Source organism: Panthera onca, chromosome D1 (assembly GCF_046562875.1).
Source record: "Panthera onca isolate mPanOnc1 chromosome D1, mPanOnc1 haplotype 2, whole genome shotgun sequence".
NCBI classification, from domain to species: Eukaryota; Metazoa; Chordata; class Mammalia; order Carnivora; family Felidae; genus Panthera; species Panthera onca.
Window position 1 is genome coordinate 66,862,603 of NC_138348.1, and position 20,219 is coordinate 66,882,821.

At 36.4% G+C, this 20,219-nt stretch overlaps 1 protein-coding gene across 18 annotated transcripts in view; it reads right to left on the bottom strand.

Moving 5' to 3' along the window:
- Positions 1-20,219, bottom strand: part of DLG2 (discs large MAGUK scaffold protein 2) — a 2,113,447-nt gene that overhangs the window by 639,617 nt on the left and 1,453,611 nt on the right. For all 18 annotated transcript variants that reach the window (XM_078433028.2, XM_078433029.2, XM_078433030.2 and 15 more), the window contains one exon: positions 4,857-4,907. In XM_078433028.2, coding sequence (XP_078289154.1) covers positions 4,857-4,907 — 51 coding nt within the window. The remainder of the gene's footprint in view (positions 1-4,856; positions 4,908-20,219) is intronic.

Genomic DNA, 20,219 nt, shown 5'->3' on the forward strand with positions numbered 1-20,219 from the left:
CACTGAGACTAGTAGGCTATGTTTTTATTAAGCTTCCTTCCTGATCCTAATAAATAACATTTAAGAGAACTACCATATTAGCACAAAGGAAATGCTAAGAATAGCAACTATACATGCTGTCCTAAACCTTTATATTAACTCATTTAATCATCACAAAGACCCTAGGAGAAAATTATAAACACTTTAGTTTCATTTTCAGGTATGAATATTAAAGCCCAGAAAAGTTAAGCATTCAGCTCAAAGTAACTCAACCAGTAAGTGATAGAGCCAAAATTCAAATGCAGGCCATGTGTCTTTACTTCACTGCATTTGCAGTGCTAGAGCATTGGCGTAATCCATTCATACATCAAATATTCAGAGTACATACTATATTCCAGACAGTGTTCTAGGCAAATTGGATACAGAAATGACTATGTATTTGCATACAGCATATATTTAGGAAGGGGGATAGATATTAACAAAGTGAGCAATAAAGTAATAACATAAATCTCAGATATTGGTAAGTGCAATTAAAAAAGTAATAAAGCGGGCACGTGGGTGGCTCAGTTGGTTAGGCATCCAACTCTTGATTTCATCTCAGGTCATGATCTTACAGTTAGAACCTCACGTCTGACTCTGCAGTTCATAGTGCCGAGCCTGCTTGGAATTCTCTCTCTCTCTCTCTCTCTCTCTCTCTCTGCCCCTACCCCACTTGTACACGTTCTCTCTCTCTCTCTCTCTCTCTCACACACACACACACACACACATAATAAATAAATAAACATTTAAAAAAGTAATAAAGCTATGAAAATGGGAAAAAAAGTGTAAGGGGGATGCTGGTACTAACTTAAATGGGGTGTGCAAGGAAGACTTTTCTGAGACATTTGAGCACATATTTAAATGGTGAAAAGAGCAAGTCATGTAAAGATCCAAGGGGAGGTTATTTCAAGAAGACAGAATAACATATTTAAAGACCTTGAGGTACGAAAAGCCTGACTTTGGGGAGGAATGACAAGAAAGTGCATATGGCTACAGTGAAATGTTATAGGAGTTGGTGGTGAGGGCATAATGTCAGAGAGAGAAGCAGGGGTCAGAGTGTATAAGGTTTTGCAGGTGATGATAATGAGTGGAATTTTAAGAAAAGAAGTGGTATATCTGGCTTATTCTTTTGAAAAAGAATGGGCGAAAGTGGAAACTACTGAAGTGGTCCAGGCATGGGATGATATTAGTTTGGACTTGAATTCAGCAGGGTCAGTGGTAAAATTTGATTGATTTTGAAATATATTTTTATGGTAGCACTGGTAGGACTTGCTCTGGATGCCAAGGGAAAAAGAGCAATTAAGCAAGACTCCTAGAGGATTGGGGGGGGGGGGTGAATAATAAGGAAAATGATAGAACCAATTAGCTAAGATGAGGAATATTAGTTTAGAAGTCGTTTTTGCCCCAAGGGTAGGGAGTGCAGGGAAATCATGAATTCTGTTAGGAATATACTAAGTTTAGAAGACCTTCTTGATATTCAGCAGAGATGCCAACTGGACAGTTAGCTGTTTACATTTGGAATGCAGGAGAGAGGTCATGACTCAGATTTGGGAATCATCAGTTGACAATTGGTATTTAAAGCCATGCATGTGGATGAGATCACTAGGGAATGAGGAGAGATTGAGAAGAGGTCTGTCCACTGGGTTTCTGGAATGCTCCAATATTTATAGGAGGAGCTAACAAGGAGACTAAGGGTACCAATGAGATGGTGAATAAGTAGGAGAAATGTTTTATTATGCAAGGCAAGAAATTATCATCTTGAGGGAAGGAGGCAGTGACAGCTGCATCAGATGCTACTGAGAACTCAGGACAGAGAACTGCTGCTTGCATTTAACAAGATGGAACCTGTAAAGACTTTGATAAAGATGGTTTTAGGGCCACTGAGGGGATGAAAACATGAACTAGTTTAAAATAGGAAAATGAAGTAATGAAGTGGAGTTATTGAAGACAGACAACTTTCCTCTATTTTTGGTAAAGAAAAATAAAATCATGAAACAATAGAAGGAGAACATTGGGGAAAGTGACATTTTGTTTTGTTTTGCTTTTTCTTTTAGGACTCCATTGCTAGAGGACTCCTCTCTTTTAATGAGAGAGATTACATCATGTCTGTATTATGTTTATCCAGGAAAACATAGAGAGCAACGGATATTGCAGGAGAGAGAGAGGAGAAAACTATAGAAGCAAAGTCCTTCAATGGACAAGAGGTTATGGAGTGCAGGTCACAAGTGAAGGGCTGGCCTAGTAAAGGAGCAGGGGACATTCTCCCATTGTAACAGGGAGAGCACACTAACAGACCTGGTGGTAGGAAAGTAAGATGGTCTTCTTTGATTGCTTGGATTTTCTCAAGGACACAGGGAGAGAGGTCAACAGCTGAGACTGAGTATGAGGGAGAGGTGTTTGAGATTTGAGGAGACCAAGTAAGTTGTGAACCTATTGTTCCAGAGAATGAGAAAGTGATTTTTCTAAAAACGTATAGGAATTATTAGGATGCTTTGAAGGTTCACTTGAAATCAATAGCTGTATGTTTCAAGTGAGATGAAGGAGTGCTTCTGTGGACCCATTCTTTGCCCAGGTGCTGAGAATGGAGGACTGAGGCTTTGCTGGGTGAACACAGAAAGGGAGAGAGGAGATGAAATGTTAAAAGTGTGTGACAGGAAGACTTGGAGTATGGTAGGTGGGGTAGGGGTGGGCATACAAAAGATGAAACCTGGAGAAAACTGGAGAGGAAAGGTAAAATCTATGATTTGAGGTCCCAATGGAGTTGGAAGAAGTTCTGAGGTGGGGGTATTGGAATAGATGATAAGAACGGAGAGGAGGTGGTGTTCAACGAAGACAGTGCTTGACAGAGCTTTTTGGGAGGGAGTGCTGTTAATGGCAGTGACAAGGTTCAGAGTGACTGAGATGAGATGACACACTAGGTCATGAAGCAAGGAAGTGTCAAAATGTAGACTAGAACACACAGCTGTCTGACTCCCACTGAATGTTCTACCTCACACCAAAGTTAGCTTTGATTTTCTAACCTATAAAACCAGGGTAACAAAATGATGTCATATTTAGTGTCGGGGTGTGGGGAGAGAGAAGGGTTGACTCTGTGAGTGAGAGATCTTTGCAAACAGGGTCCTGCATTTAAGAAGGGTCACATGGCATTTAATGTTGGGCTCTTACTATCTTTTTTGATTCTTAATAATTTTTAAACAAGGGCTCCACATTTACATTTTACACTGTGCTTTGCAAATTATATAGCCAGTCCTAGGGAGAAGATTAGTGATTTAGTAGGAGAAATGTGTTCTTTTTTTTTCATTTGGGTTAATTTTCCTTAAGCCTCATTTTTCTTCATTTAGCATGTCATTAAAATTTAACCAAAGTTCATAATGGAAGTTTTAAAGAACACATCTGTCAAACACTTAACTTTTAATGTAAATTTCCTTTTGAAACCACTCATGCTCAATAAAAATTAGGCTAAGAATGAAAGATTCCCTGACTCAGGAAAGTGCATAATCAGTAAACTTAAAAGAAGATATAAATTTAAGTGCAGGTCTAGAGTCTAAATTGATACTTGAATGATAAAGCTTAGAAAAATACTTACATTTTTATTTTTTATTATAAGCAAATCATATGTTTATTGTGGAATGTGTAGGAAAAAATATAAACAAGAGGAAGAAACTAAAAATTATCCAAAATCCTTAATAAGAGTTAACATTTTGGCACATATCCTTCTAGGCTTTATGTATATTCTTATGAACACAAATTATTCATGTTCGTGCTTATAGGATTATACTTTAAACACCATTATGAAATGTAATTTTTTTTAATTTAATAAGATAACCTAGTTAGGCTTTCCATTCTTGTAGTTAAATATTCTTAAAAAATACTATTATAATGTAATTTAATATAATTTTCTATTATTTGGACATATAATAATGTATTACTAAACACTTGTCTTTTTCAATCTGCAATGTTATAAACAATACCAATATGAATATTCGTTGTGTCTTTCTGCATTCTTATAATTTCTGAGTCAAAAAGGGTGCTCATTTTAAAGCTTTTGATCCATTTGTCCAAAGAGCTTTTTTTAATGGTTGTAACAATTTCCAGGCCCACTCCGTGGCAATGAGTATTAACCTTCCTTTAAAATTTTGCCAGTTGGACAGACAAAAATCAGCATCATTGTTTTCTTTGTTTATTAATAAGTTTGAACAAGTTTCATATGTTATTGGTCTTTTCTTTTTTGATGAATGTCCTATTAATGCTTTTGGTAATTTTTTTCTGGGCGGTTTTAGGCCTTCTTCTTACTGTTTTGTAAACTATCTTTATATATTAGGGTTGTTACACAGAATTTTGCTTATTTGTCAAATCCTGCCAAGGACCTAATAACAAATTTGCAGAGGTCTGAAGGATTGCTGCATTTTTTTTCCATGGGGGAGGTGGTTTTAAAATGCACTGCTTGTTTTTTTAAACTAAAAAATGCATGGTAATGGTAGTTATGAGATAGCATTACTAATGTATAAATGAAAATTTTTGTAATGTATCTAAAAATGTATAGCAAAACATTAATAATGGAAACGATAGGAAAAAGTGCTATACTAGCTCACTGAATATTTCTGTCATTCTCATTAATTTCTCCATATCTTGGCAATGCCATTTACATATGGAACATTCTGGTGATGTGGTCTGTCTCTGTGCCCTCCACTGCAAGCATTTCATTAATATTTTTGTTTTGAGTCCTGTTGGAAACTTCCAAGGTAAAATACACAATTGTGTGATTTCACAAAACAATCCATTAGGATGCAGAATGTTGAATGCAAGACTGAGGTTTTCAATTATTCGATTTTTCTTACCCTTTCCAATGTAATTTCTTCAAACTCATATTCAATTTCTGTCCCATTGACCTGTAAATAAGAAAAAAAGAAAGAATGTTAAATACATGTTGAGGGGGAGATGGCTGCATTTTTATAATGTTTGGGGTTAAGTTTCATACTGGCTAAGAATAAACCACACTTTCTTAATGTCTGTGATTTTATGTTTTCATCCAAATAAAATATAGTCTAAGGTATTATAAAATATATGAGCAGAACTACAAAAATAATCAAAGCTTATTGCATTCCTTAGAATTTGTGATATTTACGGCAGAGGGAACAATACAAAATAGGCATTGTGAGGTTACAAAGAATAAACAACCTAGGGGCAATGTTACAGTTACAAGAAAATAATTCCCTAATACCTTTTAAAATTTCCATGAATGAACACTAAAATACAACCTTAAAAAGTCAGTGGAGAAGGCAGTATAACCATATATCATATTTTGCGAAAGAAAAGCATTAAGAAGAACCATATCAGATAAGAAATACTTTTTTTTTTTTTTTTTTTTTTACTGGCTCAAGCTCAGGTAATTCATCCCCATTATCCTCATTATATTTATTAGGAAGCCCTGGACCATGTAATTATGTCCATATACCTTAGTAGCAACAAGAAAAAAATGAAGTAGGAAATGTGTGAAATTCCTAGTGAGAAAGTTTAACAACATCTAAACTCTTACATTGACATGAATTTACAAAGAAAAATACTTAAACATAGCAATGTATAATATATGCCTTACGCATCAACAGGTGTGTATAAACAATAGATGAAGAGTTGCTTTAAAATAACCTAACAGATATTCAATTGCCATTGTTATCACAGAGTCCTTTTCAGCCAGGCAAAAACCTCTGCATGAGAAAATTCTCAGCTGTCTGTGTCTTTTTTCTTCCATGCGTCTCGGCAACATCATTAGTATTTAGGGATTGTCTAGAAAGACTAATTTTTAACTACCATGATTTTAAACCATCATTTTGGCAGGGTTTTAACCAGTTGACTTTCCTTCCTTAGAAGAGTTTAACATAGTTCTTGCAGACTGAGAGCTCTATAAAGATAAGGACCAGAAGCACTATTGGTTAACAGAGCCTGGAAAGAAAGAATTGATGAAGGGGAAAAACAAACAAACAAAAAAAAGGAGTGACAGAATGACTGACTGAACTAAGTATTAATTTATTTAATCTTATTTGTAAACACAGATATTTGTGGATTCTTTTCCATAAGGAATTTGGATGCAGTCTCATCAACTGAAGGTGTGGTTATAATCAGCAACTATAAAGAACGACAATAGACTTTACTTATGTGTGTCCACCAGCCACTTAGAGCATATTGTTGATTTTCTAATTACATGAGCTAATTGGTGAATCACATTTTACTGTGTTACTACATTATCAAACAGCCTTAAACCAAATTTGATTTTCTGGGCTTCAGCAAGTTAATGACTCATTGAAGAGGACTTGATGATGCTAGAAAGCTTTCGCAGCTTTATGGAGGTTTTTGTTCTTCATGTGCAAAAGTATAAAATAAAACTCCAGCTCCCTATATGTGTGTGTTTCCGTATTAATTCTTTTTTTGTTTGTTTTTATAACTTTCTTTAGTTGATGGAAGACAGAAAGGAAGGATGAATTAATGTGATATGTTTTAATTCTCTCAGTATGGCTCTGTGAAGTTTTCTTTGCTTCAGTGACTTCTCTAGAGTGAAGCCCTTCACATTATCAAAGTGCTGCAAAGTGAGGAGAAAAAAAAAAAAAAAACTTCAAAGAAAGGAAAACAAGTCTCTGATAATACAATCTAAAGGCTCAGGCTGAAAGAAATTCTGTTAGGAAGTACTTAAAAGACAAAAATCCTTTAGTGGCATAAAAGTGCCTAGTCATTCATAGTCTACCAGAATCTTTGCCTAACAATTCTGTGATCATGTATGCTGATTTTAGTTCCAACATTCACTATAGATACATATCCTAATTGCTATTCAAAAGATCCCTGGTCAGCTAGATGAACTTTTGGAGGCTTAAAGACTCTATGGGTCTTCAGTTTTCAACCCAAGAAAGTAATGTAATTTGCTTAATTCACTAGTATCCATAATGTCTTCATAAGAAGAGATGATGCCATCTAGATTGGGATGTCAACTTGCTTTTAAAAGAATACCATATGATTTCACTCATATGTGAAATCTAAAAATCAAAACAAATGAACAAACAAAAAGAAGAATGAAAGCTATAAATACAGACAATAGACTGATGGCTGCCAGAGAGAAAGGGAGGGGAAAGGATGGGCCAAGTGCATGAAGGGAAGTGGGAGATACAAGCTTCCAGTTATGAAATGAATAAATTATGGGGATAAAAGGTACAGCACAGAGAATATAGTCAAAGGTATTATAATAGCACTGTATGGTGACAGATGGTAGCTACACCTGTGGCGAGCATAGCATAACAGAGTTGTTGAATTATTATGTTGTACACCTGAAACTAATGTAACATTGTGTTTCAACTATTTTCAAAAAAAGCAAAGAAACATCTTATGACTCTAACAGGATTTGGTAAAATTATAAAGGAATGAAACGTTTTTGGAAGAGCTGAGGCAGTATTTCCACCATGAATGGAGAACATTTAAGACATGTTATCATAAGAGCCAGTGTGGGGAGTTCAGGAAAGCCATTAAGAGTTGTCTATTTTCTCATCACTAGAAGAGTGTGATCTATGTTCTGCTTCAAGACCCCTGAGACAAGAAATCCCACAATTTCACTTGACAAAGACCTTGGGCTAAAGGATAGAAGGCACAACTAAGTATACTTGCATTTTAATCAGAGGTACGTAAGAGAGGGTTGTGACATTCGTGAAAATTTAGCAACTTTTCAAATGCATGCACCAATACAGTATTTTTAAATAATTTTTTTTCCACATTTATTTAGAGGAGTGGTTGCTTGCTAAAGAGACAAGAAGTATAAACAGTAATTTCTCCCATCCATAATTTTATGTATTCCCAGGAAAAAACAAAACAAATGAACAAAAAACTATGCTGTGAATGGGCTTCCATTATCCTCTGGAGGAGCTTAAAGACAATTTATTGTCAGAACTTGCGTTGGTGGTCTCCCTCTCTGCCCAGTCAGTTTACCAATATATGTCTTTCAATTCATAAAACTCTTTTCCTGGAAAGAATTCTGTTACATGCGTTTTTTTGTTGTTGCTATTCTTGACCGGTAATACTTCCTGTGATATTTAAGCACCCAGGTTATGTTTTATGTACCTGATAGTTCAGGGCCTGGACAGCTACATAGATTGGGTTCTGGCATTGACCATCACTTAAAGTCTCCTCTCACCTTGAACTAGGAAAGTGAGAGGATTGGCACTTTTGTAGATATAGAGGGAATTTCGCTATTTTGAAAAATCTGTTTGTTTTTTTTTTTTCAGAGAGTTCATTTTCCTGAACCTAATGGCTCTGTGGTGACAGCTGGTAGGTTTCTATGGGGGCTAGAAAATCAAATTGATGCCACACATTGTCCTGACTGATCTGGGCACGTAGCCTTCTTGGCATCACACAGAAGAGAGTGACCCATTCAAATTCAAACTTGGTATTTAAAGTTATAATTTCATAAACTTTGAGTGCTCTCTCACTGCCCTTTTCCCCCTTCAGTGCTACTTCAACCAACTGTCCACATGATCAGATAATTTAAATGCAGTGTTTTTTAATCTTCTGAAAAGAGGTCTAACACACATGAACTATTCCACATTTTAATGTGATTTAATTTGTATCTTAAGAAATGATTTCTCCAATTATTTTGTTCCTTGCCACATGTGTAATTTAATTAAAGCTAACAACATATTAAAATCTTGGATAAGTAAAGTTTTATACAACCCCATATCACATATTATAAAAAGTGCTTACAGAGTAATATCAAAGTGTTGGCTTCTTAAAAACTAAACATAATTCCACATAATAAAAAATACTTGAGCATGTGTCATGTGCCAAGTGCTGTGACAGGTATTGAAAAAAATAGAGATTTAAAATATGATCCCTATTCTCAATAAACACATGGTCCTTAAAGTGGCACCAAACATACTAAGGCCCCAGAGAAGTGGGATACCCAATATATGAAACATAAAGGCGGACTAGAACCACAGCTCCACTCTTGCCACATGTGAGGGCTGTTTGCTGTTTATATAGATTTTATTTCTTAGTAGGATATAATGTGATGGATGATGAACTAATTCTGCCCTTTATTAAAAGTAATTATGACATAGTAAGCAAGACTTATATCTAAGTATTATGGTTTTGCATATAAAGCTGTTGCTTTGGGAGAGGATGTGATGATCATGGAGACTAGAGCAGCTGGTTTTCATGCCCTCTTGCCATTCCCAGAGCAAGACAGAGCCCCAGTCACTCTGCTTCATCTGCAGCTGCAGCAAACATGTCACAATGCTTTATGGCTCCTTACACTTGAATCTCCTATGTACCTTCTATTATTTTCAGTAGGTAAGATCATGATTTCAAGAGTGGGGGAAGAAAAAGACACCTCTTTGAATCCTAGTTCCCGTATTAATGAGATATGTGAATATAGCCAATTTCCTTGATCTCTCTAACCCTTAATACCCCCGTGTAGAATGGTACTAACAAGTACTTCCCTAATATGATTATTGTGAATATTAACTTAGATAATTAATGTAAAATGCTTGACACATATCTTAAGTGATAAAGAAATTATAGTTAGCTATAATACCATACAATTCTCTTCATGAAGTTGTTGGGAGCAATAAGTAAGATTACACAGGTTAATGGTAGGTCTTTGGTAGGTATTCAGTAGTGAGAGCTATTTTACCTAGCTGTGGATTAATAATCTACAAGCTTCACAAGGTTTATATGATCAATTATTGAATGTTTGTTAATTTCCCCCAGTAACATAAAATATAATTTAATAAGCAAATAAACGTGTTTTCTTCTACAAAATCCACTAAAACCTTTTTTAACGTAAACATCTCTTTCCTGAACCCATCTAAGATGTACTGTCTTGAGGAGAAGAATCATCTTAGCTTTCCCTCTCAGATCAGGTCATTGTAGCCTTCACTCAGAATATTACCTGAACTGGACTTTTTTCCAATCTGTGTCTGCTCCCTCTTGCATTTTCTTTTTAACATTGTCTTGCTCAGTCTTGATCTTTACATTACTCTGCTGTTGGCATTCACTTTCCTAAGGCTTTCCCATGGTATCCCTTACAGAGCCATGTTCATTAGGATATCAATGATATCTTACTCATGATTGCACCACTGTAGCTTCTGGCATCATGCCTTATTCATAGTTGGTCTCCAGAAAACTCTAGAACCAAGTCACCTGAGAACTCTGAAAACTGAACAGTCATTGAACGCTTCTCCATCTTTAAGTAAATATAGGGAGCCCTTAACACATACTTTATTTTCCTATAAAATATGGCTTTCATTTACCTGTCTATCTCAGGAAATTTTTAATACACATGCATTGCTAATTTCTAATTTAAATACTGTACACATGAATTAAAACATAATCTGACACAACCCATTGTGTGCTGGGCATGATGATATGCCCTAGAGATACAAAGATGGATGATACATGGCTCCTGCCTCAAAGACCTCTCTCTGATAGAGGGAGATGAATACTAACATGCAACACAGTGATATGGCTGCTGTGTAGATGCCCGTAGACCGTAGCAGCAGAGGTGGCATAGAGGAGGGACCAGGCAATTGCACCTGGAGGAAATCAGAAAAGACTTCATAGAGGAGGTGGTATAAACTGAATGTGTTAACAGGTAAGTGTCATGAGAATGAATAGGGAAGAGATGGGTTTACCAAGGAAGAGGGAGTAAGATGGACCACTTCTTCAGAGTGTTCTTCTGGAGACTGCACTGTCCTCAGAGTCAAAAGACCTGTATTACAGCCTTGATTCTGTGATTTAACATGCTGAGTAACCCTGAGAAGGTCATGGTGCTTGAATTTTCTCATGCAGACAAATGATCCCTGAGGTTCCTCCCTGCTCTGACCTCCTAGCATCAGGACTTTACTCTCTAGTCATATTCCTTTCTGTCACTTTGGGCAAGGTGTACCTGACAAACTTTAATATGGGTTTTTCAATTACTCTCTACTTTGAAGATCCCAATTGGCAACCTATAATCCTACCAGCGGATTGTTGTCTGACCTCCATGTATCCCTGCCATGTCCTTTCTCCTTAACCTGTAAGGTTCCCCATCAGGGAGGAAACTAAATGGTAGTATCATCAGCTCTACTTACATCTATTCAAGACTGTTACCATCAGAACCTTCCCATTTCTTCTCCTCAAAGACCCTGAGACTTTTGGAAGAAATAAAACATAGCTTTTTCTCTTTGAAAAAGGGGGGGGGGGGCAAGACGAAGGAGTTTTGTTCCACCTCAATCTAAAAGAAAGAGCCATCTTCATCTTTTCATCACATTTGACTTTAAGTGTCTCTGCTGAATGGATGAAAAACAATCAGGTACTGAAAAAGTGAGAGTCCATCTACCAACATGGAAGCTCTAACCAGAATAAGAACATCATTAGACACAGTGGCACACAACTAAGCTGTCCATTACTTCCTTTAACTAATATTCCTTCTCCTATACGATCTCCACTGTTTCAAATTGTGCCCTCCATTTACATTAAGAGGAATTATCACATAGAAATAAAAAGCTCTGATTCTGGGATCCAAAAGACTTGAATTCTAATGCCAGTTTTGCCACTTACAAGCTGTTAGAATTCATCTTTTTTCGTGTTATACACACTTGTGTAAGTGTCAATATCGGTTAAAAACTTAGTAAGCAATTTTTTAAGCTATGTAGAGCATCTGTTTTAATCTAAGGTGTGGGCCTGGTTATTTTAGAAATACTATTCAATTATAATGAGAACAGTTTAAAAAACACATTTTGAAAAGAGGCGAATCATAGTACTTCTTACTTTTAATAAACATAGGCTGTAAAAATAATTATTGATATTCTTAGTCAAGATTCTAATTTTGGTAAGACCACCATTCCTATTAGTTACCTGAATGTATTCTATCAGTTAATCCTGTTTTCATGTTAAAACTTCTAATCTTAATTAAATTTCTGAGCTCAGTGAACTGCTAAATTATAACATCCACCAAATAGAAAAAAAATCAGTATCCTATAATATGTTCCATTCTTAAAATTTTTTTCCTTTGTTTTTGTTATCTCCTCTGCCTTTTTATTAATCTTTTATAATACAGAACTTTGAGTCTAGAAAAGTGATCTTACATTCAATAATTACTGTGTGTTTTTCATTTAATTAGAAACCACAGGTTTTTGAAAATTATTATTATTAAATACCTTATTATCTGTAAAAAAAATGTTATAAACTTTCCCGGTATTTTTGTGAAAAGAAGTTAAGGAAAATAGCTAGGGTTCTTACATTTATGAAAAGTATATATATGTGTGTATGTGTGTGTATGTGCATGCATCTATATATCTATATCTATATCCATATCTATATCCATATCTATATCTATATCTATATCTATATCTATATATCTATATATCTATATCTATATATCTATATATCTATATCTGTATCTATATCTATATCATCTATATCTATAAAACATTGTCTTCTGTAATGAAGGAAATGAAGGAAAAATAGTACTTAGTAAGTTCAGAACTGGATTTACCTCTGATTTGGAAATGGCACATTTCTTCTCAGCTTTGCTCCCTTGCTTTGCACCATATGCTGAATGGAGTAGCAATAGGTGATTTTAATGCTTTCACTTTGCTCCAGTTTAATGGATACTGTTTTGTTTTTGGAGGTTTAAATATCCTATAAGTTAAAACATGCTCTTTGAGAGCAGTAAATGGTGTTAAGAACACAATTGATCAATGGTTATAAAGTCATTATGATATACCAGGTTTTTGTTCCATCAGGCTCACTTTATTATCCCCATATACAAACCACTTGGTCAACTATAAGCAATGTCCAAGAGAATCAAGAGCTCAAAGCATATGCCAAACGATTTAGAGAAACAAAAAGAGAGTCCTGAACTGTAAGTTGAGACTTGACAAAGCTGATAATGTGAGCAGATAGCAAAGACTATTTTCTCTTTCTCTTAGGTATAATCCAACTATAGTAAAAGGCAGAATACCAATTCACCCAGTTCTTTATCCTCAATTTCTCTCCTCAGTCTTGCCATCTTCTATGTATTCCACCATCATACAAAAGTAGAGGATCCACAAATACTTTCCCACATTGGAATACAGTTATCTTTTCCCAGGCTTCATCCTCTCTGCTTTGCTGCAGTATTTGACACTCTGGAGTGACCACCACTTGAAACTCCCCTTTTCTTGTGTCAAGTGGTTGATATCCTTCCTGGTTTCCTCACTACTGCTCTGTCCACTCCATTTATCTGTTTGCTTTCTTTTTGCCAGATATGAGCATTTGCCAAGGTCTGTCCCTTTTGGTTACACAATCTCACTCAACTTTTATTTCCTAAGTAAATGCCCTAGTGTCACCCTAGTCTTAATAAGTTTGAGACAGGACTAATCATGCCTAATTATAATCATAATTTCCTCCAGTCTATTCTCTGTATCTTTAAGGGAATTCTCTTTTTCATATATGTCCCTTATATTTGTTATCGACACCTAACCAACATCCCATTTCAAGTCATAAACTATTACTTTCTTACGATCAACAACATAATTTCCTAAAAATATTTCTGTCTGTATCATATTTCACTATCAATTGATTCTTCATATCCTTTGAGAGTTATCTTTCTAAAAAACAATGTTTTTATCATGTAATTATGCTGTACAAGTAGCTTTAAGTAATTTTTCTTTATCCTTAAAGAACACTTCAGAACATCCACCAGCTGTTCGCAATCTACTTTTCTAGATACAAACTTTACTTCTTATCTCTGAAAACATTTTTGAGTCAAATAATTGTGCTGAAGCTTATATAGTCATCTCTTTTCTTGATGCTTATTTATTTTGAGAGAGACAGAGTGTGCACAATGAGCAGGGAAGGGACAGAGAGAGACATGGGGAGAGAGAATCCAAGTTCTGGGCTTACAGAACAGAGCCCAATGCAAGGCTTGATCCCATGAACTGGGAGATCATGACCTGAGCCCAAACCAAGAGGTGGATGCTCAACCAACTGTGCTACCCAGGTGCCCCTGTGCTGAAGCTTCTATAAAGCAACTTTTCTCTTTGGTATCTTCATTAATGTCATATAGTACACACTAAATGTCTTTATTTTAATCTATGCTTATTAAAAGCCCAATTACTTGGGAAATATATATTTGAATGACTAAAATTTCCCAGGTACTATGGTAGTGTGTTCTTCGGTCCTAGGAATACGATAGCAAAGTACACAAAGCCTCTGCCCTCATAGAGCTACATTCTACGTGGGGATGTGGGAAGTTTCTATTACTGTCAACATAAAGCTGTTCCACAAAGTCAAAAATATTTTTCTTAACCATCTCCTGGAAATTATCACTCTAGTCTCTAAATTACCCCCTCAAAACAGCTAATAACACTAATTACTACTACTATTATCCTCCTCCACCACCACCACCACCTTCTGTTAAGTATCTACTACATGCCAGGCACTACCATAAGTTGATCTAAAAGTTAAAATAACCCTGGGAGTGAGACATTTTAATGTTAATTATAGTATTAAGGAAGACAAGTTTTTGTGGTACCTGGGTGGCTTAATCAGTTAAGTGTCAGACTCTTGATTTCAGTTCAGGTCCTGATCTTGCTGTTTGTGAGGTCAAGTCCTGTGTTGTGTCCTGCGCTAATGGTGCAGAGACTGACTGGGATATTCTCTCTCTCTCTCTCTCTCTCTCTCTCTCTCTCTCTCTCTTTGCCTTCCCCACCCTTTCTCTCAAAATAAATGAACAAACTTTAAAACAAAAAAGAAAGCCAAGGTTTTAAAGTTAAGTGATTTCTCCAAAGTTATACAACTGGAAATAACATGAAATGAGGACTGTCTTGTTCATCCTTCTCATCACTTAGTGATGGGAAGTATATGCTCAATACAAATTTGTTGAACAAAATTAAAGAATGAGTGCCTATAAGGAGGAAGGCAAGAATGCAAGTATCTAACACTTGAATAAAGGGAAGTCTAATAGTAAAACACTAATCCTTCTCCCTAATCATACATAACATAGTCCCTCTCATACTGTAGTTGTGGTCTTCCTCAAGGTCAGCTCCTTATATTGTATTTTATCTTTCTTGATACACAGTTCTCTTACATGAGACATTATCTTTTGTCTTTTTCTCTTGTAGCACCTATCATAATGACTTGCCATAGAGACATTCTGTGAATAGCTACTGAAGAAATAAATCAATTGAACCTTATGTTAAGGGATTTTTATTTGCTGTTAATCTTTCAAATCCCCCTGTATTCAAAAGTCCTCCTCCCAACTGCCAGTTTCCAAATGAGTGAACTGCCTTAATTTCCTTCTCATCATTTTACTTCAATTCTTGCTAACAATAAACTGTGTCCCTTTTCACCTGAATTTATGTCACCTTTTCAGCAGCCTTCAAGATCAATCCATCAGTCAACAAATATTTATTGACAATCTCCACCTTCTTTTCTAGCTCGTATGATCTTTTTTTTATTCTGGTTTTAAAAGCACATCACTATCTTCACAACCTTAGAAATGAGCTATAGAGGTATATTGCCCTGCTAATTCATCTGCTATTTCATCAGGATCACATGAAGAAGTTTTTTAAGTTGTGTGGTTCTGGAAAAATGCTTTGATCTGCTTGTTACAACAAAGGTCAGATCAACCTTTCCAGATCAGATGCTAAAGAAAGCATTCTGCTACTTATTTCACCTTTCTTGAAGTACCATAGTATCGTGGCAAGGAACAAAATTAATTCTGTTTCCAACCCTTCTCTCTCGCCAGTTGACAAAATATGGAAATTGTAAGGTTTCAATATGTATTTATATGTATCTTTTTTCAGATTATACTAGCAACAATATTCATCACTTACATACTGTTTCTAGATTATTTTATTGCTCCTCATAACAATTCCATTCAGGTAGATAATATTGTTACTCAATTTTGCATATGAGTAAAGAACTCAGAGATGGTAAATTATTTGCTCAAAATTGCTCAGCTAATGTTTTGTGCTTTGATTTGAATCTAGATTGTTTGGACTTTATTTATTTTTTTTTTTATTTTTTTTAGATTGTTTGGACTTTAAATTTAGAGCTGCTCCCACTACATTTTGCTGCACATGTATGTTATTCTTAAACATAAGAGATAGTCTACGATTGGATTGTATAAAAATTACTGATATTTAACTGTTTTGACTTACAAAATGGCAATTCTGCATGGTTCAATCTGATAGTATAAAATAACTGAGCATGATGGTTAGGAGGTAGGATTCTGGATTCAGATTGCCTGAGTTTACAACATGATTCTCCCATTCTCTAGTTACAGAAATTTGGGTAAGTTACTTAATTTCTCTGAAACTTGTCTTTATTTACAAAATGGATTATAATAGTATTGGGTGGTGTAAGGATTGAATGATATAGTTTTGTTGAGGTCTAGTGTTCAGCACCTAGTGAATCTTTAAAAAATTAACTACAATTGTTTTAAAATTTTTCCTTGGTATACCATTCGTATATTTAAATTCTGCCTATTCATCTTTCTAAGGAGAAACCAGTGTGTGCATGTGTGCATGGAGGGTGTGAGTAATGGTGGGTGGGAGATTAATGGCTAATGTTTGTAGGAATTTTATAAGAATCAACATGCAGTGTGTTCCATATTCCTACAGAAGACTTGAGTTACCTCCATTTTCTACTGTTAGATTCAATTAACTTATATCAAATACAAATCTACAGTGAAAAAAAATACAAACTATATTTTTCAAAGAAATAATAAAAGCTCAAGCTTCTTTATTATATCAGTGCTTATGAGACTATATTCTGAAGTTTAAAAAGGGTCATGCATACTAAGTTGTGGCCATGACAACAGCTAGTCATACCAGAGAGCTCTGGGCTACAAATTGGATGTACTAAATCTCTTTATCTCTGGACACCTGTCTGCCAAGCCTTTAAGTCTTTCAAGTGTGGTAGTATAAGCTCCAAAAATTTCATGATTAACCATAGATCAATCTAGTTTTAGTATCCTCTTGTAAGAGGAATACAGATTCAAAAAGGTGTTGGCATGAACTCTCGGTCACATTAAATTTAAAAAATTCCATGAATACTTTAAGAAGAGTTAACAAATATTAATCAGACAATAAATCTTGGGTGCAAAGCATGAAGAATCAAAGTTGGTAGGTAAGGGAGAAGATGAAAAAGGAAATTAAAATCACATTTCACCATACTATCACTTTTCTTAGTGACCCTACCTAGAATGTCCTTGCTTGCCATGTCTTCTCTGTGTAATTTCTATTTATCCTTCCAAAAAGCCTTCTAAAAAACCTTCCATGATTCTTCTCCCTTTCCATGAATCTAATGCCACACAATCAGCAGCTTTGCTGCCACTGGAGAGGGCCAACTTCATTTGGAGCAGCACATGTGAAAACCTCATGCTCAGAGATGTTGAAGATGACAGTGACTTTGGTGGTAAATATCAGGAAAACTGAACACTGCAGTAGCCCACGGTAGCAATACTGGCTGTTGAAAAATACAGACTATCTCGACTAGCTAGAAATTTAACAGGGGAACTTGTGGAATTAGTCATGACAGGTCTTGATAGTTCTAACATATCACTGCCAAACTGGAAAACTGAGTGAATGTGCAAGGTCATTCATAAACTCTGTAGAAACTGAAGAAAATCCCAGTCATCTGCATATTCCTGGCTGAATGTGAGACCTTCACATATACAGAGGAGTTACAAAGGTCTATTGAAAAATAAAAGTTCAGACAGATTTGTATATTGCTTGGATTTGAACACATTTCCCAACCCACATGCAAATCCACTGGCAACTGTGCCTCCTTGACACAAAGTGTTTAAATATAACCCCTGACCAAAACTTGACTCACCAGTAAGCTATGCTGATCTAGAGTCAATTGTAGGAAGCCAGGAATGAATGAAAGGAAGGAAGGAAGGAAGGAAGGAAGGAAGGAAGGAAGGAAGAAAGAAAGAAAGAAAGAAAGAAAGAAAGAAGAAAGAAAGAAAAAGAAAACTAAGAAAATTCAAGAGAAACATCAGAAGCTTAACAATTCAGGGAAGACAGGCTCCACGATCAAGCCCGGATACATGATTAAATGTACACACACACACAAAAAAAAATAAATAAAGAGAAACAAGAATTTGAGATAGGGGGACAGGAGGGAATAATTCCAAATTAATAGTCATTTTAACATATTATCATATGGCTTATTTTCAAAAAGAAATTATATAAAATCCAGAGAAAGAAAAATATGACCATACACTAGAAAAAAAGTGGTAAACAGAAGATGTATCTGAGGGATCTCAGAGTTTGGAATTAGCAGAAAAAACTTCAAAGAGGAAGCTGAGCTCTCCCTGTCCCATGTTTACAACTAGATATCCTACACATCCAATTCAGTAAGCCAGAGAGAGACCTGAGGACTGACTGAACAAGTTGCAAAACTAAATATATATAAGAAGCTGCATCTAAAAGACTGTAATGGTCAGAAAGGTGGAGGGAGGCTGCCTGCAGGAAGGAGGAAGCTGCATGCAGGGAAAGAACAGAGAAACAGGCCCTCATACCAGGGAGCTCACATGAGCAAGATTAATCCCCATAATGTTTGGTTTTAAAAACCAGAAAGGCTGGGGCACTTGGGTAGCTAAGTCGGTTAAGTGACCGACTTTGGTTCAGGTCATGATCTCATGGTTTGTGGGTTCAAGCCCCACATCGGGCTCTGTGCTATCAGCCCAGAGCCTGGAGCCTGCTCTTGATTCTGTGTCCCCCTCTCTGCCCCTCCCATGCTCGAGCTCTGTCTCTTTCTCTCTCTCAAAAATAAATAAACATTAAAAAAAAAATTAAAAACCAAAGGGGCTGAATTCTGTGAATTTTTAAAACCAGTGGACTCAGAGCCTGGACCTTTAAACATCATTTGACTCAGAACTGGGTGAGCCTAGAGGGTGAGTGATGGCTGGGTTGACACCTTAAAGAGACTGCAGCCTGCATGGGAAGACAACATAAAAATGGCAGTTTGCACAATGTGTGTGTGTGTGTGTGTGTGTGTGTGTGTGGAGAAACAGCAGACAGATCTATTCACACTGATTTTGGAGTGTGTTGGGAGACCTCTCCAAAAACAAAACAGCTGAAAGTTACCATGTTCTCCCCCACCCTCACCATAAACAGAGCCACCTGCAAGAAGTGGGGCTGCACAGACACTTGTTATACCCTGCTAGTAGTGCACCTTCCCCATGAGTTCTCCTGAGGATTCACCCACTCCAAGCCTGTCAGCCTTGGCCCTGGGCTCAGAGCAAATTTGGTTAACACACCCACTCCGCCCAGCTGTCAGGTGCATGGTTACGACCATGTGCCATAACCGGCCACACCCCTCCAGACACTGAGGCACTCCATGCTCAGCCTTGCACCTCTGAATGCCTGCCAACAGGAGTGCTTTGGAGATCTGTCATAGGACTAATTGAACAGCATCAATTTTGCTAACACTACTGCCCTGCTCCCAAGTTTCCCCACAGGCATGCCCCCTCAGAACTGGCCCGCCTGTGTCCCACTAACACCACAGAAAGTAAGCACAGCCCATGACAGGCAGAGAGTTCGTGCAGACAAATGCACCAAAAAGAAAAGTGACTCAGACACAACAGCAGAATGTAAAGAACACACATAGGATATTCTCCTGAAGTGCCAAGTTCTGGAAAACAGGGAGCACTGGATTGCAGGGTACTCCAGGACCTCTTGTTCATAAAGTCAGTACTTTTAAGAGCAGAAGACATACCTCATTTTCTTAACACAAAGAACGAGACACAGAGAGGCAGACAAAATGAGACAGAGAAATTTATTCCAAATGAAAAAAGGACAAAGCCATAGCCAGAGATCTAAGTGAAACAGATGTAAGTTACATGACTGCTAGAGAATTTAAAGAAACAGTCATAAGGATACTCACTGGACTTGAGAAAAGAGTATAAGACAAAGTGAGAACCTTAACATAGAGATAAGGAATAACAGCAGAGATAAAGGGTGAAATAAATGAAATAAGAAACATGCTTGATGGAATGAACAGCAGGATGGAAGAAGCAGAAGAAGAAATTAGTAACCTAGAAGACAGAGTAATGAAACTTAATGAAGTTGAACAAAAGAGAGAAAAAAGAATTATGCAAAACAAGAATAGACATGGCAAACTCCGTGATTCCATATTAGAGGAGTCTCAAAAGAGGAAGAGAGAGAAAAGGGGGAAGAAAATTTATCTGA